Source organism: Branchiostoma belcheri, unplaced genomic scaffold (assembly GCF_001625305.1).
Source record: "Branchiostoma belcheri isolate BF01 breed outbred unplaced genomic scaffold, Haploidv18h27 scaffold27, whole genome shotgun sequence".
Classification (NCBI taxonomy): domain Eukaryota; kingdom Metazoa; phylum Chordata; class Leptocardii; order Amphioxiformes; family Branchiostomatidae; genus Branchiostoma; species Branchiostoma belcheri.
In genome coordinates, this window is record NW_017803876.1 from 1,525,272 (window position 1) to 1,551,891 (window position 26,620).

Below are 26,620 nucleotides of genomic sequence, written 5' to 3' on the forward strand. Positions count from 1 at the left end.
GTTTAATCTGTCCTTTGTGTGTGGAGACGTCGTATGCAATCTCACGCAGGTGTGCTCGCAGAGGCCAACACGACGAGCGGGAGGATCAATCTTTCCCCGACGTTCTGCTAGTTGGGACCCGGGATTTATCTAAATTTAACAGGATTGTGTAATGTTGGCTTGCTGTGATGTTGCGCGGCTTGACTGGCGCTGAGCTCCATATTCGGCCTGGAGGAGAACAGAGAGTCTCAGAAGTTGTCGCCAGAACTGCACAGAGGAGCGTTCGATTCCTTCCCACAATGCCACTTGACATTAAACTGTAAGATCGCCGCATTACTGAGTTTTAAACATATGTTTGAAAGAAGCGATATGACAAAAAATAATCTCCAGAGTCTCAGAAGTTTTTGTTAGTATAGGTAGGTAGTGCACAGAAGGTTTGGATCCTTCCCAGAATGCCGCTTGTCATCAAACTGTAAGAACACTACATTAATGACTTCGAAATGCTTGAAAGAAGCGATATGACAAATAAACAACGGCAGGTTTCGAATCAGTCACTGACGAAAAAGAAGTCGATGTTGAACATGGATGCTACTTGCAACGTCTCACAGTTTTAAAAATCTATCTAGTTGCTTGAGTAACAGTTTTCTTGTGTAAGTGTCAAAGTAGTTTCCTACTTCGTGATACATCTTGGAAGCGCACATGTATTCAGAATTTCAGAGTTGCTAATTGTCCAGCTCCATCAACTTTTAACCATGGCAGTGAAGAAACCACCTCCAATAAAAGACTGGAGGGAGAACAAATGAGGACTGAAAAGCTATGTCTGCGCACAATGTGCAATGATACTTCTGCTTTCTCAGCTAATATCTCCCGGGTTCTCCCCAAAGAGCAATTCCCCTCGCACAGCAAGGCCTTTGCCGTTCTGTTTTCATCTTCCTGTCGCTTCGGCTTTAATCTGTCTTCCCTGCGTAATGAGTCTGAGGAGGCTGTGTGGAGGAGATGCCGCGAGACAAACACACATGCAGCATGCCTTCATAACCAATACAGTATTTAAATAGGAAAATACATTAAAGAATACATTCAATCTTAGAGACTACTTCAGTACATCATGAGAATAGTCATTGTTATCACTGATATATATTCTGTACGTAATTTGCCACATACCTATATTCTGTACGTAGGATGAAGTTACCCATACATGTATTTAACTTTGTTAGATCTTTAGTTGTAGAAGACCATACAAAAGTCCCTGTACTTTTTGTTGTGTCAATAAAGAATCTATGTATACATTTACATCGACTACACGGGGACCTACTGGGACGACATGGTGGCAGGACCGGCACGTGGGACACACAGACACAACAACAACAACAACAACAACAATGCTGAATGAATGAATGAAAAACCTTTATTGTATGTTTATGCCCTTACGAGCTAAGTACAGGTCAGGTATAAAGCAGAGGTAAAAATACAGTAGTATCTTATCAAAACTATATATATTTATATACTAATCTAAACTATTTACAGATTCAACTACTTATCGCTTCTTGAGGCAGTTGTAGATGTATGAACATATGGAGCTAATGATACAACAATAACAACAATAATTCTTTTAACTACCCAAAATCCACACATTATGGAAACGTGAGACATATGATGTCCTCCAAGGCTTACTCAGAAGAAGACAAACCCTGCAGATATAGTTTTATACATAGTTTTACCTTCTAAAATGTAGATCAGTCGCGTCTATAATTATTTTGTACGTTCCTTCATTGTCCTTGTTACCTGCGATTAGCCTTAGGGCATGAATTTGCAATAAACATTACTATAATCATTCTATATTTGGTGTATATGGACCTCATGTCAAGTTATCTCTTATATTACTTGTTTCATGTTATTAATTGTCACTGTCTATATTTTGTACATGTTATTTTGCTGTGTGTCAAGTAGTGTTGTTTTAATGTTATAAGGACCACAGGAAGAATAGCAACTATGTATGCTAATTCTGGACCAAATTAACTCAACTCAACAACAACAACAACCGTACGCATTGTCGGAACAGCTAAGACTTTCAGTTATGAACAATGATTTTAAATATCGTATTTTATTTGCTGCTACTTTCTACTCAATGTTGCCTGTCTTCTTTTGTCTCCTGCCTGAGTGCAACATACTGGTATCTTGTCCTATATATGCTGCCCCTTGGAAATCAACTTAGTACAAGTTGAATGGGCAACCCAGCCGTCTTGTGATGAAATAAATAAATAAATAAATAAGTACTGCATCACCACAGTAGCTGACACTGAAGAAGACAATGCCCTTGTTGTGTAGTCGTGTTAAAAACAGAACACTGTTTCGTACATTGCGGTTTACCTCATGAAATATAAATGTTCCCAGTAATTGTCCCGTTTCTGTCAGAAACAACACGATAAGAGGACGATAACAGAATCATCCTATTGAGCAATTACGTCCATAGCTGTACCTGTTATCTATAGTACAGATCATAATCTTTATTCAAGTAGAGTCAAGGATCCCTGGCATCAGTTTCGCCGTGGCGATCTCTAGTATTTCAGTTTTTGCGGTATTTTTCTTCCTTTTTGACGGGAGTGAAGGTTGTGAGGGGTGAAATAGACAATAGGGACTCATCAGATACCGAGAGGGGAAATTATCTGGACAGGTGAAATTGGCAACAAATGAAGTGAAAGTGATGTATGAGGTCCTGTCGGAAATCGACCGGATCGATGGGCGCAGGTAGAACAAAAACCAACAAGGTCAAGTGTCTTCAACACGGAATTTCAGGGACATTGATCCCCGAGCTCGCAACGCCGTGTATATTTATGCCAGATAAAATTACTCTAACTGCAGAAAATTACTGGTATCAGCAAGCATCAGCAAGACTTCTTCAGCTAGCACAGGCCGGGCCATGCTGTGATGGAGGGAAAAAAACTTTAACGAAATCGGCCGCAAAACGATACTGTTAGGACGGAATCTTACAAATACCTTCCGATTGATGTTTATTGCGCTCTCTGAACTGAATATCCGCGGCAATGATGGGTGTGTAGCGAGAGTAATAAAGTCGGATTGTGTCGCCCACATGCGGAGGATCTCATCAAGGGAGGGATGGCGTCCTGCTGTGGGCCGTACATCATCCAGCTATTCACTAAACACCTGTACAACACGCGCAGTCCCCCCTGCAGACAGCACGCCAGCTATTTCTGTTCCTCTTCTGAATCTTTACAGCGGATCATATCAAGAAAAATGGGGCCTGTTTAGACAGAGGAGGAGGATGGAGGGAGGAGGGGATTCTTCTCCTTGCTGTTATCTATCAACTGGAGAGGGACTGAGACTTCTTCGAACCACAAGAAAAATTCTAGTTTCTGAAAAAGAAGAAAATTGAACTCAAAGTTGTAGGAAACTGGTTCGCCAAATGCTTGAATGACGTTTTCGTAACGGTGCAATAAATTTTCATCTTTGGAAGAACAAGTAGCATCATCTCTGCAATACTAACCTCAACTGAACATTTATTAACACAACACAGACAACACATCTAAATGTGCATAGATATAGATTTATACACCACGCACACACACACACATATTTACGAATTTTGGATTAGAATTCCCCCTTCCTCGCCACAAATTTGCCACCATGATCTAGAGGAATCTCAGAACCCATATGAGAGCTAAATTTCATTTGACTGCAGGCGCTGAGATAGGTAAGCTGGGTCATTTATTACCGAGCGCTGGGACGTCAGCCCTACATTGTAGGTGACACGCTCCCTCCCCCCGGCGCGAGTCGCCCTGTTAGGATGATACTTGAATACACATGCAAGTGTCATCTTTCCTCACAGAAGCGTATGCTGTCTATTTTCCATTGAAATGTGTGCGAAACATCACACAGATATAGCCCGGGGTAGGTAGCGTAAATCTCACATGAGGGACGTATATGATGCACATGCGAAACGGGAATGCCTAGGAGAGTGCAGAACTCGAGAATATTTAGAGATAAGCCCCGTGTGATATCTCCTCTTCTGTTTCTATTTGTTTCCATGTTTACATCAAGTGCGTTGTGTCAGAATTGATAGATTGTGGAGGAAAACGAGGGGTATCGTGTTGTTGTTTTTATCTCGTATTCGGAAGACCGGGAAGATAAGTCATAACGGTATGAGACGGGTCATGATGATTACAGAGAAATATCTGTCTTCCGATTCATTAATTCACATGCGTTTCACTGAATGTTCTGATAATTTGTATAAATGGCTCCGGGACTTTTATGCTTACAGAAGACAAAATCCGCAGACTGAAAGGAGCACACAACGGAAAATAAGTCAAATATAATCTCGTGCTTGTGAAGATAAATACATTTCATGGAGATGGGCTTCCATCTATTCAGTCTGAATTGGCCCTCAATAAAACAACTTCAAAGTTCGCTCTATCTTCAACAACGTTGCCAATAAAATAATTCTCAGAACATCGCTCTATTCGAGCCCGAGTATAATACTTGAATGGGGATATGGGAAGCAGGGAAAACTATGGGGAACGATGTGTGTGTTTGATGAAGTGTTATCAGTCGGTGAATTCTTGGTGTATCGTGCCTCCGAGGGTTTGTTATAATGGTCGAGTTTTGGGCCCTACCCGCACGGCATGACCTCTTGTATAGATTATTGACGTTGCCTTTGAAATAACACTCTTGCCTTGTAAAAGCTAAAGATTTGAACGATGTGGCGGTTCAAAAGAAACAAGGCTAAGCACAGATAGCCGTGCGATCGTTTCAGTGTTCAAGAAAAAGCCCGCAAGACACTATCTCCCCATTTGTAGGGGCTTCATCTGTTTCCTGGCAGTATTCGGCTCGTCTTGTGTTGTGTTTTGGCATTTTTACCACGCCATTCAATATTGTCATATCTATTTCGAAGTAGAGGTGTCACATCAAACGGTTTGAAAAGATTCTGTTGCAAAGACGAACGGTTAGGCAATGACAATTTCAGACGAGTAAAATTGGATGACGATAACTCGAACATTTATGCCGCTATATCTCATACGAACATGACAACCGTGTACTGCCGTGTCTTCCTTGTGTTGAGCCAGCAGGTTCTTACTGCTGATGTTGTTGTGAAAAACCTGTGTAGTATGCAGAAGGGCAATTGTGTGCGCTGGACATAGAGTCTGGTTCTGTCGCGCCACACAAACGATATGGAGCTCCGTCGTCATTTTTCACGGTGCCTAAATTCGCGTCGCAGGGAGACGCATTATCGACTTGGACTCTTGATGAGACGGCGTGCTCTCTCCTCCACGTCCAAATGCATAATGTGCGGAAGAGGACGTCACCCAAGCATACACCGCACCATCTCGCCTCCTCCTTTCATCCTCGGCCCCTGAGAGCCGACAGATCTCGCCGCCTCCCTCCACCGGCAAGGCACAGTAGTTAACTTGAATATTCTATCATAGGGAGGACGGATATGATTAATTAGGATTTTATGCCATCTTGACAAGAGGCTTACAAGTTTACAAATGTTCTCACTTTACGAGGCGATAAAATTTCAAATATCAGTAAAGGCCAGCGGTCCATGGCATTTATTTCCAATTAATATTAGATCACCAGCAAATCCAGAGCAAATAACATAAACTTGCTATAAAATGAGTTTAATGTCCCGCGCATGGGCATCTCGCTTCTTGTATCGGACAAAGGTCCTGTGAGACAGCGTGACGCGGGCCTTGTCAGGGCCCGTCGCCGTCGGTTTTCTTTATGACACGTCAAACAAAATAAGACGTCCTGTCAAACTTCCTTAGCGTTTCCCTGGATGTCGCCTTGAAGGACGAGGCGAAGCCGGTCCCCGGAGGACGTGTCGCGGTAAATGCCAGCGCGAGCCGGCGGCAATCTGTCCCCATCATGGTCGGTGACAGGCGGAACTCCCCCTCGCGTCCTGGCGCTGCCGCGCGCGCTGACGGCAAGTGTTAATCACACACACGCACACCGCGCCGTGACAGCGTCAGCGCGGAGACGCTGCCGCTCGCTAGCTCTGGCGCGCGTGTGTGATGCGCCCGCCATCATGCATCACCGGGCCACCCCGTCGGTCCTGACGGCCCCTGTCATCTCCAATCAGCCGCCTGCCCGCGGCGTGAGCTACGCCGAGTGACAAGAACAAGAACGAGGACTGCCCCTCACGGGCGGGAAACGCCCCTGGGGACTGTCCTCACGTCACTTTCGTTACAAACGATCGTAAAATACGTCGCCGTCGCCGCAGAGATGCGGACTAAGAGATAGCGCTGACAGAGAACTATAAAAAGACGTCAGAAGACCGGTGATAGCATCCCTACTGTTTCCTCTTCCTTCGGGGCAATCCTTGCTACACGGTAATCCGGGCGGCGGCTTTGAAAATCAAAAGAAAAAAAAAGTTTACACAAAGTTGTCAAAAAGATGCTGGAGGAGCCATGTCTGAAGTATTGTGTGTGCCCTGTCATATGGTAACAGGGTAGGGTTGAAAGTAAACGTAGACTTCGCTGCCTTTGGCTAGGGAAGTTATAGGGGATACCGCTCTCCTTCTTTTCTTTGAAAAGCACTGATCGCTAGCCACCTGCCAATTGTGATAGCTCGTCCCATCTATAGGAACACGCAAAGCCGAGGAGTTTGCATGTCGCTACTTGGAAGGGATGCGCTCGTCCCTGTCATTTGATGAATGGGTGCTCGCCGGCACGGTTGATAGCAAGCGGTCGATTTGCAAAGCAGTGTCAGTGCAAAACGGCGGGGAGCGGCAGCGGCAGATAGTACATCTCGCGTACCGTACGCCACACGAGTTCAGGGAACAACCCTCCTTCACCGTACAGTACTTGGGCGAAAAGCTTTTCCGAAGTTCGGCTAGCCGGCACGGACGCGGTGGGGGTGCCGACACCCAGGGCAGGTAGGTCTGCGCCCCGCGGTCGAGGGCTTCGTGCGTCCGCGAGGAGACCAAACCGTGTGCACCCCGTCAATAGTAATCTGACCGTCGGGATAATCTGGCAGCAGAAATACTCGACATGCCCGCATCTATCTATATATACGTAATACTGCGTTATTCCTAAGTCACACCGGCAATTAAGCATTCATGGAGGTTCTTCACTCCTGGGACTGACAAGGCTTAAGTTAGGAAGGCGGCGATGTGCTGGTGCTTTAGGCAGGCAGGGAGGCAGGCTCGGCAGGCGGCAGGTAGCAGAGGTGTTGACGGAAGCGGTCACGGTGATTACTTGGGGAGCAAGGGATGGCGTGAGTGATCGAGAGGGTCTGAGAAACAGGCTACCACCACAACTCTCTCTCTCCCCAAAAATCGATGACGGAAAGTCTCGGCGAAAATTATTGACATATTGTCTTATTAGAGCACAGTGCAGCCTGGAGGGAGAAAAGCTCGCGATCTCTTGTCATTCAGGTAGATTTATGTCCGAGTAAAAAGGTGCAGAAAGCCTGTCAGACGCAGACAAGGTTAGAGGGGACTGTTTAGCAGGGTCAAGGTCCTCCGTCGTCCATTTTCCGGGCTTTGTCGTTATACCACCGCGAGCAGAGCACTCGGGCCGTACGCAGCGTGCACGGCTACCGGTGGGTAGTAGAGGAGGAAGGTTTGTCCAGTCCACCAAAAACTACTTTCCGTCCAGGGAGCGTTTCGCGCTAGCACCTTCGCTGACAGAAAGGGGCGGGACGGACACTTCGGGTAAATGCGATCGGGGGAGCGAAGTTGCCAATTTTCCGATCTGCTGGTGCGAAAGTTCGCGCCGGGCTTTACTCCTTTCTCAGCAATTGGGTGTATCATTAGTTTTGTCTGGCTGTCGCCATAAAACCATCTTCAACAATACATAATGGAGTATTTAATGACTCCGGAGTCGCTTTCCCGTAAGGCCCATTGCCTGCGGCAGTCGAAATGACGTCACGTGGACATCCAGAAAATAAGCTAGTCGCAGGGGGACCAGCCAGCTAGAAATGGTAGTTTAGCGACAGTCTTCTTATAATAAAGACTGTAATTCGTCTATTAGAGCCCGAGATTTATCCGCGATGACACATGATTAAGGGAGGATAGAGCTCGGCCTGTAGACGACGTTTGATTTAATCCTTCCGACGTTTGTTCGCCTTCTAGGTTGCGTCCGATATTCTTCGACAGCCAAGAGTCCTCCTGAGACGTGTGGAACCCCGAGGAGTTGGCCGGCTGGGCTAACAGACACGGACGTCTTCGGCGCGAGCCACGGCGACTGGGACCTAGTAGTACCTCGGCACGACTACTACCTACAACACTAGGTGTCTCCTCCCAGCGCTCCTTCGGACTTACTTACTGTGTATAACAACACGCGGCACTGAGGAGTCGTTGTCACCACCGCTGGCCACACTCACCACACACAACTGGAGACTCGTGACGACAACGTGAAGAAGAAGCATGAACCAGTATCTCCAGCAGAGCTACTACGACGCTCCCTACTACAGCGAAGACGTGGCATCGAGCCATCAGGTGGGGAAATAATCATACATACTATCACTACACCTCAACCCCGTAGTCCCCGATACGGTAGACATCTTCCCAGCATGTTCCTAACCATGTCAGCCCGCCCCATCCCTTCCCAGAGTTGCGGGAAAACCCCAGCCACCACACATATCTATCGTAAGCCGCACGAGGGCCCTTCCAGCCGTCCTTACCTTCGTGTCTGTCCTCACTGCACCGTGCATGCCTGCATGCTCCGTGCGCCGACCCTGCCTGGCTGTCCGCCTCCACTGCCACGAACTGAGAGAGTTATTTCAAATTCGCGGTCCGGGGTCGTTTGGCCAGGCTTGATATTATATGATGGCCACAAATCTGTCAGGGAAAATCTACCGGCCGATATGTATCAATGGTGGCTCCGGAGCCCGCTTTGATAGGCATCGCTGATGTGCTGGAATTATTTCTCATCGACCGCAGAAAATCATGACATAAAACTGGAAGTTAATGCCTAGATGCGTATGTACATAAAAGTGTGCTTTTCCGCGGGGTCCTCTTTATTCGTGCACATCGCATGTGACAAGTTGTCTTTTCCTGTTGTGTACATTGTGTCAGGCTCGTGCACTCGCAGCTCCCTACTGTCACATTCACCCTGTGTAACGATTTCTTTTCCTCCAGTACCCCGGCACCTATCCCCTTCTCATCTAAACGACTCCCGCACGTCTTCTATCTCCCTTGCGATCAACATTCTAAAGCGATATCGTATATTTGGTTTCACGCTTGCTCAAAATTCTCATTCAATCTAGTCTTTCTTCCTGCAGCAATTGCTCCATAATATGTTTATTAAAAGACAGCCACTTGGGCTAAATTGACGTTTAAGGGCTGGTAGGATTTTTTTTTACTCGTGTCCGAGATTTTTATGACGGGAAGCAAGGTCTTGGGAAATATGACATGCGACAGGCGAGAGTTGGTAGAGTCGGCATCATTATCTTCATCATCACCGCTATCATTATCTCTTTCGCCATGTATGTATCTATATTCAGCTCGAGGCACTGAAGCGTCGCTGTCACAATCATTATCACAGGAATATTATTGCTCTGGCGCGGTTGAATGAGCCGAGCGCATGATGCGATTGCACGCTCATCATCAAAACTCGGAGGGTATATCAGCCAGCCCGAGCATTTCCCTAGTCCCAGGGAAATAGAGGCAGGCATCGACCTAGCTGCGACAGGATTATTATGCTAGCAAGGGAAAAGAAGAGGGCTCCTTTTTGTCATAAAGAAATAAAATATACGACAGGAAATCCGAAATAAAAACCGCTGTAAAAACTCGGAAACTTTTCTCGGCACACACCTACCAGGGCGACCCGGTAGGACTTGGCCCGGCGACCGGCCCGCCGTGTCCCCTCCGCCGAAGGTTTTGCCCCGCTTGTTTATCTTTGCTTTTCGCGGGGCCCCTTCGGCCCGTGGAGGTGTAGCGCTCCGCCCCCACCTCGCACTCGGAGCAGTGATTGATGATAGAATGAAACTGAGATAATTGAGTGTTTTGTGTATATTAGCTCGGCTGGCGATTTTCGGAGGATCCCATTGGTTGATAGACGTAAATTGCCCGCTGCAGCGAGACTGGGCGGTCCCACCCGCCAGCGGAGTGGGCGCGCATTGCACGAAACGGGGGAGGGAAGCCTGGTCTCGCCAATGCGGAAGTGAAATCATCCCGCCACAATATGTCGAATATGATGTCGCTGGAGAACGATATTGCTGTGACAACGTGTTCCGATTTGGCCTAATATCTTCCGGTCACCGGCTCAACAAACAGAAAGTCCGGGGAGGGTTCCTCCACGAAGTTACCGGCAAATAATTGACGAAATTATCATAAGCATTCCCATTGTGGAAAATTGATTTGAGCGTCGCTGTCACAGAAGTGGGTAGCGCCACAGAACGCGACATTTTTGATTACCCAGCAAATCTGTGAGGCTGATAGTCTACTTACTGTCCCCTGACTAGACGCTTATGAAAGAAGAGAGGCTCCCTGGGTGCCCAGTGTATGAAAAAGCGCGGGAAGACCGCGGAATAAAATTTCCCCCAGGTAAAGCGGCCACCCCCGCCGGCGTGTTGTACCCGTCCCATTGTACACACGGGGTCTATTTACTGATCATTTCGGCTTGTAACCCTTTGTTTCGAAGAGCCTCCGTGTGTCGTAGAGAGAGCTTCTGAGTGTGAGACTAAGCGATTTTCGTGTCATATGCGTTTCGACGTGGTCAGACCTCGTGTCGTTGAGGAAAGTATCGAGAAAAAAAGCCGGTCGGGCCGCGGGGGCGCTGCACAGCGCTCGGTAGTTTGCATTTTGCTGGAAACCCCAAAGTTCATGACAGATCATCAGTCATTCAGTACTATGACAACCGCGGTTTGATTGACAGCTTGAGTGGCAAAAAGCCACGAGACACGACAGTTTTGTTACAGGCGCTTGTTGACGGGCCGACATTCATTTCCTTCTGTTGCCTGACATTCTTGTGTAAGCTTAAGTCCCCGGTACGTTCAAACTGACAGAGCGAGTAACAAGGCAGTTGAAATCAAAGGCGCGAAGCAGGGACGGCTCTCGGGCTAAGTTTACACGTCAGAGGGGATCTGCAGCGGTCAAATGGCGCAAAGGGTAGGTGCAGTTTCATGCTAGCGAGTTCTGAAGTTTGGAAATTCAGCGAGAGTGTGGATGGATGGCGGGGCGATGTGTTTGTGTGTGCCCCGGAAGGGTTCAGAGTGCAACCGTTCTGCCATGTGAGACAGGTATTGTGTGCGTTGCTTACTTACATGTGTGTATGTCCCCGTGTGCCTTTTGCTACAGTATGACGCGGCCATTCCACACTACCCCGGGGCCATGGAAGCGGCAGCCGTCGCCACGTCTATGTACGGCAACCCCCACGCCCATCGCATGGACCCCGGCCCGCTACAGATGAACCACGGGCACGGCATGCACCAGTTTCCGACGTCGCACCCCGCGCACTCCGTCATGACAGGGGTAATGTCCAGTCCTCAGGATGACCAGCATAAACGAGACAAGGACGCCATCTACGGGTAAGTTTTGTGCCGCGGCTAAAAATTGTTTCTCCGGGGCCGCAGGATCGGTAACGCTACCCTCTCTCCGTCCCCGTAGCGCACATGTGTGCTCACGCGGGAATCAGGAAGTCGAGCTGCCGCTGCACGGTGGCGCTTGGTCCCGCCGAACGGACTGAACCCGAACGGTCCCCCCACCTGGTGGCCCGCCAATGCAAGCTGACAGCAACCCTAATGGACATGTCGTAGTACATTTTATGGCGTCGTCGGCAGCGATAGTTCTATATAATTTGCTATATATTTCATCATTGATGCCCGTTTGTAAACGAATTGCAACAGACGATCAATCTCGTATGAAATATACATGCTGCCAATTTTTATGTCCATTTCAAAATGGCCGCCTCGGATGGGACTGTATACAGTTTCACTCTAATTTGAGGATGTTTCGGTGTCCCGTACAGGCATCCACTCTTCCCACTTCTTGCGTTGGTCTTCGAGAAGTGCGAACTGGCCACATGCACCCCACGAGAGCCGGGAGTAGCGGGCGGGGACGTGTGCTCGTCCGAATCGTTCAACGAAGACATCGCAGTGTTCGCCAAGCAGGTACTCAATGTAAAAACAACCAACTTATTTTTCATCCTCTTTCTCTCCTTTTTGCCTTGTGAGGTTTTTGATCCCATTGTGCATTTCTATATCGTCTACATTTCACAAGATTGCGTAGTTTATTGTAACTCGGATTATTGTCTGTTGTTTTTTGGCGTAATGATTGTCCTCATGAATGTGAAGTAATTTGTATTTGCAAGCTGGCGGATCTAGTGCGATAACTCGCCCCTAAACACGATCATATGCCGCTGTAAGCGCAGGTATCAAAGGGCGCATTACTGCCTATTATTCCTTGAGAAAAAGACGCAGATTTCTGAGCCCGATACTTGCTTATCATACCAATTAGGCGGCCTGTGAATGCTCGGGCTTTTGGAAGCTTTGCACATAGTTTTCCAGTTAAGATTTCATGTGAACGTATGCGTGTTTGTGTGTGCTTGCTTGCAAGCCGGCCGCGGCATTTAGAGCAGCCACTATACCCGCCATGCTTGTGTATGTTGAAAAAGTTTGCCTTTGTTTTCGGAGTCGGATGTCGTTACGTCCACTCGGCCCTTTTATTCACTTTGTAATTTTTGTCTAAATCGTGCTGAGATATCCGACTTGCGATAAAACACGGGCGGTCACTTCTGAGGCGGTACTGATTACCATTTCTGTTTGCCATGCAGGCGAGAGCAGAAAAACCCTTTTTCTCAGCAAACCCCGAACTGGACGGATTGGTACGTACACCTTCAGATATTCATCATTATCAGCTGGATGCTTTATTGTCACCTACTGTCGAAGAACCCTCCGCATGTGTATTGTTATGATGTTGTCAAGTGGCGCGATGCTTCCCATCGCGCGCAGGAATCGAGCCTTTATATCGATTTTATTGAAAAAGAACGGAGATTTACCGTTTGCTACAAGCAGTTACGTTTTCATTTGTGAAATAGACACACTGTTGTCTGTTACAATGCGTCAGTTTCTGCACTTCTTGTCAGTTTCGTCGCAACGTCAATAATTTTTTTCTCGGGCAAGGTGTATTTGTTGTGGCTAGTGTTGAATTCTGCATGCTTTCCAACAGTGCGAGGGGCTTCATACATATTGCAATATTTGAACCTGGTTGGTCCGGTAAGCCCCTAGAAACCTAGCACAGTTGATTTGATTTTCTAACCCAGTAAGCATTCGCACAACTTCGTATTGCTTGTGTTAAACGCTGCGATTGAGTACATGCATATATGTCAAATATCATGTAGTGGCTAATGTAATTCATGCCTGGGTGTTTTCAGTCCTGGGAGTTCGTGCCCTCTATGTAGTAAATATGCCCCTCTTCAAGGCATGTAACAGAACTGAGGTTTCTCAACATCAACATGGGTATTAAGACCCATGTTTTGTTAACAATAAATGCAATTATTTCCTGACTTTTTTGTCTTCATGTCGCCCTTCTTTGCAGATGATTCAAGCCATCCAGGTCCTGCGATTCCACTTGCTAGAGCTAGAAAAGGTTTGTCGCCAATGTTTCTTTTTTTCACCACAACTGTTTTAGAACACATGGCATGAATGATTGTATGAAATGGTTACAAAACTGGGAACTGTTGGTGTTCAAAATATTTGAATCGGTTTGATTGAAAAGTTGTGCCAGCTGAGAGGGTTAGTAACCCCGGTAGTGGCATTTCATTCAGATCCGCACACACCGCCAGGCCACAAACCATCATGTCCTTGGCAGCTAGACATAGCTTCATAAAAATGCCCACTAAAAATATGAAACATGGACGGAGAAAATATTTAGGACTGGGTTGATGGAGATTTGTGTTGATAGGCGTCTTACTAGCCTCGGTGGGGGGATTTTGGTGGACAGGACCTGGTGGTTAGGTAGAGCATCCCCCAGACACAAATTTATATTTGGGAAGATGTATAGTGGTCATTAGAGGATATCAGGGAAAAACTGACAGTGGGTCGTTTACGTAGGTACACTCCGGCCACAGGGGTGTGTGTGGGTACAGTTGTTTGTGAAATAGCTTGTGTTGTTGGGCCAAATACTTAATCTGTTTAGATGGCACATTAGCCTTAAAAGGGCACTCAGTGGGTTGGAAGTAGGCAGTCCTTTTTCCCCTGCTTGCCCTATTTGTTTAGGGGCAGGGATAATTCCCCCAGTAGGGACTAGGACCAGATTTATGGACCCAGCAGTTTTTATTATGCTGGGGGACATTTGCATGTCTGCTTGTGTTTGGGGCCGTTTTGGCTCAAGGACTGTGGCCATCCCCGACTTTATGTGCATTATGCCAAATTATTTATTGTGCTGACTTTATGTAGTGGGCTTGATCAGTGGATAGGCTGGTTCCACAACAGGAATCAATCATGATATGGCAGGAGCCACTATGGCTTTAGAGTTATGGACAGGAATCGACCTCTTGCTTTACCGTTTCAGCGTGGGCTAAGGAGGGAATGTCAAACGGATGGATGTAGTATATATGACCTGGGATTTTATTTGATTGCTGTGTAACGGGAGGCACACAAACCTGTAACGTACGGCCTCAAATAAATGGCTGTGTACCTTGGCCCCTAAACCGCCATGTTGTCTCAACTTGAAGGCACGTAAATTGCCCCTAGTTGCGAGGTGCCGTTTTTTTGTTTTGTGAGGGAAGGCCTGGGTGGTTGGGAGGTGTCCATCCCCGGCCCTGTAGGCGGGCATGTTGTCAGCCACTGGAGTAAACCGCGTGTCCTCTCCTCTCTTTGTTTCAGGTTCACGAACTCTGTGACAATTTCTGCCACCGCTACATTAGTTGCCTAAAGGGGAAAATGCCCATAGACCTCGTGATAGATGAAAGGGATGGTGCACCGGCAGGGCCGACCAAAAGCGGGTCTACGTCGAGTGACGGTCAACAAGAGTCAAGTGTTACACACGACCAGGTAAGTTTGCACTGATTTTTATCTCGAAAGCTTTACTATCTATGTATGTTCCTACTTTAGAAGTTCATCATTTTCATTTAGCTGCTAGCCACGATGATTATGGAGGTTGTGTAATATTTCTGTCGCTTGTTGGATCTTGAATTAAGAGAGTGTTGGAAAGGTACACAATACACAGGGTCAGATGGCAGCTTGTTTTGGGTAGTGTTCCAAGTATGTTCCAACACTTCCCGAACACACATTGTCAGGGCTTAGCTTACACGTCTACAGTGGGACTTTCTCGTAGCAGATTGTCAGCGGAGAGGTGTGCAGCTTTCCTGTTGCCCTACTATTCCGGTGTGGCTTTCACGCCAAATTGCCATTTTATTTGAAAATCATGGTTAATTGCTGTGGCCATTGTTCTGTGGCGACTGTCCTCTCTGCTATCTGTGAGTGGCTTTGTGTGGACGCTGCTTCATTCAGCGCCAGAAATGAGTTGCACACAGTAGTGGGACTCCTTTTGTAGGACGGTAGCCGCTTTTCAATTTAATGGCCTGTCTCTTTTACTGGCTAGTCCCAGTCTATTAGGCCTAGATTTGTCGGGTCTTTGTCTTATACATGAAAGGCCTGGAACACAGCACCTTCTGCTTGACTAGTCAGGACCAAACGATGCCTTAATGAAAAATCCAGTTTTGTCCCCCCTGGTAAAAACAACACATTGTGGAGACTTTTTTTGTGCGGGACGTCCAAAGCTCCGGGGTGCCCTCTGGAGCCCTATCTCCGCCACCACAAAATAATAGTGCAGTTGAACTTGTGTGTCCCCAAATAAATGTGCCAACAACAGGTTTGTACTTACTATACTACCACCGGTTCTTGCTGCTGTGTGTGGATGACACATTGGTCCCCCTGCCCCAACAAGGGATGCCAACCCCGTAGTCAGATGAACCTTGAGATATACAAAGTGCATGCAAACAGGCGTCTGTTGTTGTGTGCGAGGGGCCAGAAGCAATTGAAAAGACCTTACACAATGAGTGTGCAGGGGCCGAAAGTAAGAAAAAGAGCCTACCCCTCCAGCAGGGAAATGAAGTGGAAATGCAGGCAACGCTTGTGTTGTGTTGCTAGTTAGTTTGTGCAGGGCCCCAAGCCGGATCATTTAAAGTTGGCTGGGGCATTGGGGCTCAGGATTAATCAAGTCTGGAGGGCTGTTACCGGTCTGTTTCCAGCCGGGCAGATGGCAAGTAGTGTCTGCTTGGGAACTGTCATGTCACCTCTCTGCCCGCTGCCTGACACCCAGTAACCAGGCAAACTGTGGTCGGGAGGCCCAAACCCACTTCCCGCCCAGGTTTTGTAGGCCTGCCCTCCCCCCAGGTGTTGTCTTGGTTCCTGTCAAGGAAAATTTATTTGTAAGCACACACTGCCTTTATTCCGTCTCACAAGTTTAATAACCAAATTTACCTGTCAGCCCTGTCTGACAATGACTGTTTCGGGGCTCGCTAGGTCGTTAGGCAGGTTGAATAGGTGACCTGAGTCCTTTTGTACATAATTCCACATTACATCATGACCCTTCATTAATCTACTGCCATCAGTAAACATCACAGTTCTCTCTCTCTGTATGAATGAGTGACTTCTTTCCCTGGTTCAGCCAATTTTGTAGTTAGTAAAGATTGGGTTGAATTTCCAGGTGACATTTTGTGCCAGCCAGAGTTATGGATAGGAGGAGCACATGGTTTTAGTCTTTCGATTGATGCCCCCTTCCCTGCATGGCCGATATGGACAGAACCTTACAACTACTTGAGAAAGAGTAATATGTTGTTTTGCACACCAGTCAGAACCCAACCATTCGCTGCCCGTGTGCTGGTCCTGCCCTAATCTGTGGGAAATGGGGGCATGAAGCATCCAGCCAGAATTGGCTAGTTCATTTCAAAGTGGGGAAATCACGAGTGGGGCACCTAGGCACTAAATGGCACGGAAAGGTCCCCATTATATTCTGGCCTTTCCCATTATCCCAGTTTGATGGTAGGCCTCGGCAGTGCGGGGCCATTTTCATATCTGTTCTTTTCCCATTTTCCGAAGTGAGAAGGAAAAAAAGCCGCCAGTCCAATTTTCCATTTGAGTCCTGCTATTGAGAGTGTATTCTTTCCAGCAGTAATTGCAATATCATTATCGGACATAATGGCCCTGGCAAGGTCTTTTGTTTGGGGTGCGAGGTGTGTCCATACCGGAGAGTACCTTCCTCAGACGAATGGTGATTAACCGTTGAGACCCTAGGCAGGGTCTAACTTTAATTCACATGAATGATCGTCTCCCATTTGGTAAAGGGGTCTGTGCCTCCCAGAAATATACCCAGAAATTAAGGCTGTATTGATTCTTGCAACTCCAAGTCAATAACAAAATGCTTGCCAAATTGGCTTAACTTGCATCAATTGAATTACCTGCCGCTTGGAAAAGTCTGCTGTTGAGAAAATAATTACTTTTGCGAGGTCCTGAGCCCTCCGTTCCTGATCTTTTGCAATCTGTTCCTGAGATTTTAGAGTTTAGTGTCCTTTGAGAGGGGCATGTCCAGTTTGGTGTGCAAGCCGTGACTGCCCAGGTTAGGCAAAATGTCACCTAGATTGGCCCATGCCATCTGACTTTTTGTGTGTGAATGAGTGTGTATTTATCTTCCATCACATGTACTTACCCTGGGCAAATTTGGCCAGGGACCTCCCTTGTTCAATCATTTGTGGTGGATTGTTTTGCCAGAGCGAAGGGCTGACAAAATTGTGTGTGTAAAGGTGCTTGATGTGGCGGTGACGGGCCGTTGATGTGCACCTGACAGAAACGTCAGGGGTGCCCACCCTCTACACACTTCACACATAAAAGGCAAACCGCGTCAGCCTCTCTAGTCACTCCTGCTAGTGTACGCACGGGAGCTGACGCCTCTCTCACTCATCATCCTTCCTTGGAGAACAATTTTCTCGGCCCTGGACCGATTGGGAAACATCGATACCTTCTGCCCTGATTACTGCAAAATGGTAGCTGCCTTTATTTTGTCTGTGTTCTCCTTGTTTTGGGTAATCTGATTATTCATATTTTACCTGATTTAATTTTCCTTAGCCCTATAGGGTTTCACCATTTATTTCCTAATTTCATCTTGATAATCTTCTTTTGCTGTTGTGTGTGAGGTCCCGGTGAATGAGGAGGCGTGATGTAGTGTTGTACTCTGGTTCTGCCCGTGTTTAAGCCAGGCAGTGTGTTACATGTAACGGGCTGCCAACGCCTCCCTGTGCCAGTTGTAGAAATGTTGACATGTGCTGTTAGGAACATCGGTTGTTTGTATGGACTGTTGAAAAGCTCGCTGCTGAACTGAGAAGGCGGCTTTCCTAGGCTGTCTGACCCTTGCTGTTTTGAGTATTTCTCCTTGAGTCCCTGGCATCTTAGTGCTGCAGGCAGATCCTAAGTGAGATGAAACAGTACAGTTTGTCAATAACCTGCCGCTAGTAGTACCAGTTCACAACATGTATTCTATGTATGCGTAAACCCATTCATACTACTAGCACTCTCTCAGCATGACCTGTGCATGTGGACAAAACTCGCCCCTTTCCGTGACCGCACACGGTTTTAACTCCAGGTTTGTTTTCTGTGTTTTTTTGCAGTCGCACCAACAGCCGGGTTCGTACGGTGGGGCCGACGACACACAGTCCACAAACTCGGGCGGTACACCGGGGCCACTGGGAACACAGCCGTCACAGAGTGGCGACAACAACAGTGAAACAGGTACCCGATTCTAGGCTGCGCTGCACGCAAATAGGAGCGGCACAGACCACACCTTACCGTCTCTTCGTTTGCTCAGAGTAGGACTTTTCCCTCTTCTAGCTGATAGGAATCTACTTGAAAGTTTTACCCTTTCCAAAATAGTCCTTGTGGCCTGCATCAGTTAAGATTGTGTCGACAAAGTGTAGGTAAGTACGACCGTTGCTGTATTTATTGAGCCAATTAGGTGATGCACGATCAAAAAACAAAGTTGAGTTGATCAATCGAGTGAAAGTAATCAGCAAAAATTTATATGACCTGTTTGAAAGTGCTAAAGTTAGGTCCTGTGGGTGGCAGTACTTGTCCAAAAAAAGTCTGCTAATCATGGCATGAAAACACAAGAGTTCAAAAGGTGAAATTTTTTCGGGCGTGCTTGTTGAAAAATCGACATCTCCGTGTCGGTGACGCAAGGCTGTTCAATGTGAAGAGGGTCACCGCAAGAAGGGTTCGGCTACAGAACATGTGCTCCTTTTGAGCTCCGTGCCACGTTCGGAAAAAAGAGAAGTTTGCACATACACTTCAGTGTACTCTAACCACAGCGCAGTGTCCAAACTTAACAGGGCTGAACAGGCTTCAAATCGTTGTTTGACATATGTTACTAAAAGTGTGATTAGCAAAGCATTTACTGGGAAAGTGAAAAGATAAAGAAAAAAGTGTATCACTTTTTGTTTCTGTTGATTTTGAACACTGCACTGTGAATGTAAATAACTACCACCCATAGCAAAATGCACCCCAAATTTTCACCTTCGTAAGATGCTGCACGACATAAAATTTCAAGCAGGCCTTTCTTATTAAAGCACAACTGGTTTGAAAATGTTTTAATATTTATTCACTTGTAGGCTATGCTTCCAACTCTTTGCTGTTCGTAGTGTTTAGTTAGTGTAAGATAAAAGTTCTTATAATTCCAAGTATTTAATGTACAGTTGAAGAAAATGTATCATAGCAATATATTTTTAATATTACTCTTATCTATAACCCAGTTGATCTGTTGAAATGTTCTCCTGTAAACTTGCCAAGAACAAGGCCAATAAACATGGTTTTTCATGGCCGTTACATTTGTAGCTCTCTGCAGGTTTTTACACTATTTCACACCTTATTCCCTCCAACAGAACTCAAGTGGAATGTGTAGCTAGCTAATGTGGCAGTACAGCCCCATAACCCTGATATGTAATACTGTCAGGGAGAGACATTTATCTAATTTTACTGCTGTGTAAAATACGGAGTGAGTTGTTGTGCAGGTTTTCCTGTAAAAGATGTGTGAACGGTTGCAGTCTGTGGGGTGATAACTTAGTGTAGTATGAAGCTGTAACCTCCTCTATTAGATCACAGCTTAGTCTAAATCAAATTGAAATTTATTTGCGTAAACCTGATCCTGGAAAGTTGGCTGCGGAACCTTGTATTTTTCTGGCCCCGGAGCCTAACAAGCTAGCATATTTGGTTACTATCCCAGACTCTAAACATTAATTTTATCAAAAGCTGCTACAGTACTAATTTGAAATCCCCGGGAGACAAGTTAGTTAGAAGTAAGCCCAAACAAATAGCTGTATTCCTACAATATTACTTATCGGGCAGACTATGTTTGATGTAGGAGGTCGGAAACAAATTCCACGACACAGTAGCGCCGTTTATCGTCATGCTGGGAATATGGCGGCTGGCGGTTCGGAGCCCGTTGTCGAGATTCACAACCAAACACATTCGTCAAGCAGCCTGCATAATGAAAAACTGTGCTTTTCGGTATTACGTTGCACTGACCTTTGCCATCCCAGGCCCGATTAATCTTTAAAATTTCGTCCAATTATGCAAATCGGTTTCGCAAAGTAAAATCGGAGCTGTGTCCACACATTTGGCGCCTCATTTTTCGTGGGTTATGTGGAAGGATATTAAATATCCATAGCCTGTAAGGTCGACAATCAAACTATCCGTACAGTCATTTCTCAAGCAAACTGTGTTTATTAATCATTTACCAACGAAACAATCGTATCTGTAAAAAATGTGAGCCGCTCTGTTGGCCAACAGCTCTGTTGTGGCTCAGTAAGCCGGGTCGTGTTTTCTAACTGTCTGAGCAAAGGTTGCTCCTTTGCAGGGAGAAGAAAGAAGGAGGGGAGAAATTCGCTAGCGTCAGGGGGCACAGCCAAAGGCTTGTCCAAATGGCCGGTCATTTATCATCCTAAGCTGGTTTGCGTAGGGGTCATTATACCAGGGGTTTGTGTGTAAAATTGGTTTTGTGGTCCCAGGGAGAAGCTGCACTGCATTTTAATGATGCGAATGGGGGAGAATGGGCGAAGGAAACCGCCCCGTCCGCCATGTTGGGGGGAACGTGTCGAACAGAGAACCGGGGCGTGGGGATACCGGGGACACGGGCAACACAAGTAGTCACTGGTCGGCCTGTCTAGCCATCACTTGTGGTGTGGCAGCTAGACAGCGAGGTCTCGCGACAGCAGTTAACACTGTCACATCACTGGGCTGTCCCAATTTGACTTCCACTAATATATCTTCCCCAGGATTCCGCTAGACAGAAATGACAGGAGCTTTAAAATATGAGGGGGCCATAAATTTCTCTATTTAGGGCAGCCATCTTCAGGCCTGGCCGTCAGGACAGGCAGTAGCCAGTGAGATAAACCTTCTGTATTTGCTCTGCCCTCAGTGCCAGCCATTAGAACAAATTGTAGTATCAATCTTTAAGGCTGACCAGCCGGCAGTAAAAGTGCTAGGGGAGGGGTGAACTTTTGAACTGCCTGAAATCTCCTCCTCCAGGGGATAGTTAAGGGCCTGGCCAGAGATAGAGATGAGTGTTCTCCCCGTACAACATCCTGTGTCGAGCTTTAATCCTATCTTCACTTTCCTCTAAGCCAGCTTTATGCTTCCAGGACCATTTCTGGTGGTAAGCATACAGCAGTCTTCTCCCAAATGATCCACTTGTGTCCCCAAAAAAGTTCTCACGTTTTCTACATTTTTTGTAGGTTTTGGCTTTTGTTGTAACCATGGGGAAGGGTTGCTTTCGTTTTTTCTGTTTCATTTTATGCATTATCTATTATTTTGGTAATGGCAGGCAGGGTTGAGTCTGCTGACAGAACAAATTTTGATGTATGGGGCCATTTTCCAACTCCCATGTGAGACACTTTGCCCTCTCCCACCTCCCTGCTTCCATAGCCTTCTAGTTTATACATTAGTGTATTTGCTTTTCAGTTAATTTCAACGTACTAGCTTAAGATGTGATTTTTTTTATAAAGCCTTTCCCCTGTCGTAAATTAGATCTTTTTCAGTAGCTAATGCACCCATCCCACATGGTAGGCTGTGCCATTGTTTAGCAGAATAACATCCCATTCATCCTTTTTCCCAATTCATCTTTCTGCCTTCATTTTGAAGAGGTTTGCAGAATTCCCACAACGGCTCCCAAAAGGAACTCTCATTTGCAGCTGTTCGCACTCTAGGCACTTATCTTTTGCAAAAATGAAACGGAAAAGATTCCCAGCATTGAGGAGAAATCCCCCAATCTTATCCTTCCCTGCCTGATTAAGAGCAGATAATCATTAATCATTGCTGTGAGCCAGGCGGGCCCTGCACCCTCCTTCCCCCCAGTTTGCCCTTTTCCACCAGGGCAAGAAAAATGACTCAAGATGCCTTGAAAGTTTCCAGAGATAGAAACGGCAGATAAGGGTGGGTTCTGTTACACCTAAGTGACAGTGTTTAACATTTTGTCCTTCCCAGCTGGGTCTAAGGGTGGCGCTGGGCAAGAGCACGGAAAAGATGCCCTCAATTTGTAGCCGGGCCTGATGTTGTTGTGATCTTGTTGGGTTAATCTACTCCACAAAGAAAGCACCTTGGCTTGCCTTTGCCCTGGGAGGCACGACCCCACCTTTGGGCACTGGCAGAACACTTCCAAGCAAGCATGAGGCTGGAGAGTGGTGAATAATTCATTGGCTCAGTGGGGCTGATGTTTTGTGTACTTCAGAGCAGATTAATCAATGTCAAGAAGGTAATTTTTCTTCTTGTTGAAGCTCCGCCCCCTGCAATATTAGCACATGTTCCAAGTGCCTTATCTGGCGAGCTCAGGACCCAAGCCCTTTGGAAACAAACAGCAGGTCCTCTGCTCTGGTAAAATGTAGGGCAACATGGCAGGCACTTGGGGCAAGGCAAAATCCGCTTTTGGGCCAGAAGTGGGGATAAGAGCCGTGTCTTTTCCTCTCGATTGCCTGGCAGGAAATAATAATGTTTGTTTTTGACCCCATATCAGTTGCACAAGGGGAAATCACTCCGATGGTAAACCTGTCCAGCTTGATTCGGCGAAAAGGGATTACACAAAGTAATGAGGTTCTTCAACTTCTCAGCCCACTGGAGGACGGGATTTCGGCTCCGTCTTATGTCCGTGGCACGAGAGGTCTCAGGTCGCGGCATACGGAAGTTCCCAGCCACTTCAGACCAGTAGCGTTGCCCACACAATAAACATCGGGTCCTGCTGGAGTGTTCATTCAAACATGAAATGGAGTATGATTTCACCCTCTCTGGCCCAGGTGAAGCTCACTCACTCCTTGCCCCCACTGCTCACTGAATGGCATGTTTCGTTTTGCCTGACTTGTTCTACAGGGTGTTGTACAATGGGGTGCACAGGCGAGGAGGGCAGGGCAACGGTGTTAGACACCAAAGCAGCCATTAGGACGGGGCTACTAATCCTGTTAACTGGTCATCGCACCCATGTGAATTGGGGGAAAAAGTGAACATATTACACAAGTTTTCACACCTTGACACGATGGGATTATTTCAGCATGAGTAAAGCTCCGCCTGGGTTGACAACAGTACTACTGGCTCCCTGTGGATTTTATGGACTTTTCCAGTTTATGGTCCTCCAGAGAAGTCAACAGAACTGTGTCTGTCTCCTCAGCAAGACAAGAATCTGCCACAAAACATGGGCAGAGCACTTGTCATTTCCTTAACAACACACTCCATGTGTCTGTGGGTACCACAGTTTTATACAGTCCGATGCAGAGTGTGTAAAACTGTCACTTTTTGTCTCGTTTTTCAAATTTTTGTTTGTCTGGTGTCCAGTGGATTTGATTTACTCAAGATTTACGTAAATGAAATGTCCGTACGCCAAAGCCGTAAAAATAATTTTTTATTCAGTTAATCTGGGATGATTTTTTTGTCATTGCCTGTTGTATTACCTTTTCTATTTTCCTGACATTTTTATGTAACAAATACCCATTAATTTGTAATATAATGTTTGCAAAGTAACAATGAAAACCTCGAATATTGGTATCAAGAACACCTTGTATTTTGTAAAGCTCTGCTGCTGTTATACCAGAGAAAAAAAAACACTGAAAAAGGTAATGCTACTACTGATTGCATGCTTCTGAGCAAACATGCTGTCTTATCAGTATTGCTCAGCAAATATTTTCAGAAAAGCTATGTAATGTCCTTGGAAAAGGTGACAATTTCATTCCACCAACGTTTCGTTTCGTTCTAATGACTGAAATCTGTGTGCAGTGAACTGGCTTACTTCTTCCACTTTGCTACTTACAGCAGTAAAGCAGTTAGGGTTATGTTGCCTCTTCTTTCTTTGAAATTGTATTTATCTCTCCCTATCTGTGGTTTGCCTGTGTTTGCCGTACTTCCCCCTTGTTACCTGTTCTAATTTATTTTGGGGCCTTGCTTCCTGGCGGCAATTTTAGCGGTTCATTATCTTTTATTTGGAGGGTTTCCCTTATCAGGAGGAAAGTAATAATGGGAAATTCTCCAGTCGGTCTTTATGGGGAATCATTTTGGTTTGGTCTTGTTGGAGGGCATTTGTTGGATAGGTTGTTCTGCGGTGGTAGATGGGCCTTACACTGCACTCCACCACCATTCACATCTATCTACATCACAAGGGAAATTCGTCACTTCTTATCGCGAATCTCGGATTCGGCGCACATAGTCGTTGCTTTCTACTTTCGGTGCAGGTTACACCGATATTCCACACACAAAACATAATTCCTGAAATCCCTGGGATGCTGGGCCCGGAATGTGACTTTGGGAAAACACGGAGAATTCAATTAAAATTCCCCCTCATTCCCGCCATTGTGTGGGAACTAATATTTTTGAGCGATAATTCTGAGTACAGATTTCATCTTGGTTCATTTGTGACATTAATTCTGGCTATGATGGGTTTAGAGCTCCCAGTGCAAACATTAATCATCTGGCAATACTGCACCAAGAAATATCTCCAGCCAGAATGACAAAAAATAACTATAAGGTAATAATAGGAAACACTTAGCTATATCCTTCAATTATTTTTATTAGCCGGCCGTGACAGCCTAGGCAAGATTTATGACTCCCCTGCTAATCCTTAATAGAAAACTGGGGAAATAAAGGGGCATAATATCCCAAATATCCCTGGAATAATCAGGCACAAAATAACACCTAACTCTTTTTCATGAACTTAGTTAATGAAAGAGCAAACTAATCCCGGGCAACATTTCATTGCGTCTCCTGCTGGACAGTTTCGGGGATTGGCTTTGTATTAAGACACATGGGGTGGCAGCTTGGCGGACGGTTGCATTAGCTCGTACCGGCCGGGATCTAAATATTACATTTTTATAGCGTAGCTCATTCGCCTCCATCATGGCAGCGGCCACCCCATAAACTTCAGTTTATTAACTTTTGCAATTATTGCGGGAAGGAACAAGCTGTCCTGTGTCGCGCATACTCCCTTGAATATATTTAGTGGGCAAGGACATTGCGGGCAATAAATATCGTGGCGAACGCAAGATTCCATCAGACGGCGGGAGTCGGAAGACAGCCATCGCAGCCCACTTTATATCCCGTGGCAGACAGACTCGCCATATTATCAGAATTGACAAATAAAGATGGAAATATTTCTTCCCTTTCCTTGTCATCTTGGCAGGCCATAAATAATCTATATGGACACTTTATATCAAAAATGTTTGAATTAAATATTTACCGCAAAATGTGTCTGAAATTTGAGGTAATTTTGAAGTCATAAATCTTGTGTGGGAGAGTTGGGCCTCGGTGACAATAATGGATGGCGTGGCCAACACAGGGTGGCATTTCCCCCCATTAGATTGAGCCAAAACTGTAAAAATTAATGATACAAGAAATTTGTTCTCTGGATATGACGGTGGAAAAAGCGGCATTGATGCACCTCCGCATTTAAAAGATAGTCAGCGGGAGACGGCGGTGCATGGGAATAGCAGAAATCAATTTTTATTGCAGCACAACAAGACAGAAGACACCACTTGAAGAACATGGTGCATAATTCAGCTTATGTGGGCATTTGCAGGATGGTTGGAAGTTAGAATTATTGCTAAAACTTAACTGGCTTATGTTGCTGGCTAGTGTCGATGGCATGGATTTAAGCTGTTTTCATGGGTGTTAGAGTGTATGTTATGTGCTGTGTAAAAGCAAAAGGTCTTGTTATTTTGACATGTGCTTCGCAGTAATGGGCTGAGTCCTGGCTGCCCGAGGCCATACCGTTCCGTCATTAGCCTTGTCCCCTTTGAAAGTTTCCTACGGCAGCGTAAATGCATGAAGAATAGTTCGATGTAAATTTAGTTTACCGGAAAGTCTATTTCTTGATACATTTTTCGTTTATGTGAAGCCGGCTTTCTGGGGTCACTGTGAAGAAGTCATGCCAAATTGCCAAGCATTTCTGTCAATGACACGACTGCTGGAACACATTTGCCAAATGGCAAAATTTGCCCGAAAATGCCCACCCTAATCTGCCATAAAACAGGCCCACATTTAGCCAACTGCGCTATTTGTCTTCAGGAGGTGTTTCATAGAGGAGAAAGGGAACGGCACAGAGGTACTTATATTATGTTCTAATAGGTTCGGAAAGGTTACAGGGATTCTTGGGAGGATTTGGGGCTTTCAGCCTGGCTCTAAAGGAGACACATATGGAGAGGGAATTAGAAAGGCAATGAAATAT

At 46.0% G+C, this 26,620-nt stretch overlaps 1 protein-coding gene across 8 annotated transcripts in view; it reads left to right on the forward strand.

Annotated features, from left to right (window-relative positions):
• The first annotated feature begins 8,079 nt into the window (after positions 1–8,079).
• Positions 8,080–26,620, forward strand: part of LOC109472221 (homeobox protein Meis1-like) — a 49,054-nt gene continuing 30,513 nt past the window's right edge. For 4 of the 8 annotated variants that reach the window (XR_002140349.1, XR_002140350.1, XR_002140348.1 and 1 more), the window contains exons 1-7: positions 8,081–8,434; positions 11,237–11,466; positions 11,907–12,057; positions 12,711–12,761; positions 13,475–13,525; positions 14,764–14,931; positions 18,543–18,663. Coding sequence is in view for 5 of the 8 variants with exons in the window: in XM_019771820.1 (XP_019627379.1) it covers positions 8,363–8,434; positions 11,237–11,466; positions 11,907–12,057; positions 12,711–12,761; positions 13,475–13,525; positions 14,764–14,931; positions 18,543–18,663 (844 nt within the window). In the remaining 3 variants the exon portion in view is untranslated. Of the gene's footprint in view, positions 8,435–10,534; positions 11,048–11,236; positions 11,467–11,906; positions 12,058–12,710; positions 12,762–13,474; positions 13,526–14,763; positions 14,932–18,542; positions 18,664–26,620 lie in introns of those variants that run through there. The other 4 variants (XM_019771815.1, XM_019771817.1, XM_019771819.1 and 1 more) reach the window with 4 other exon arrangements.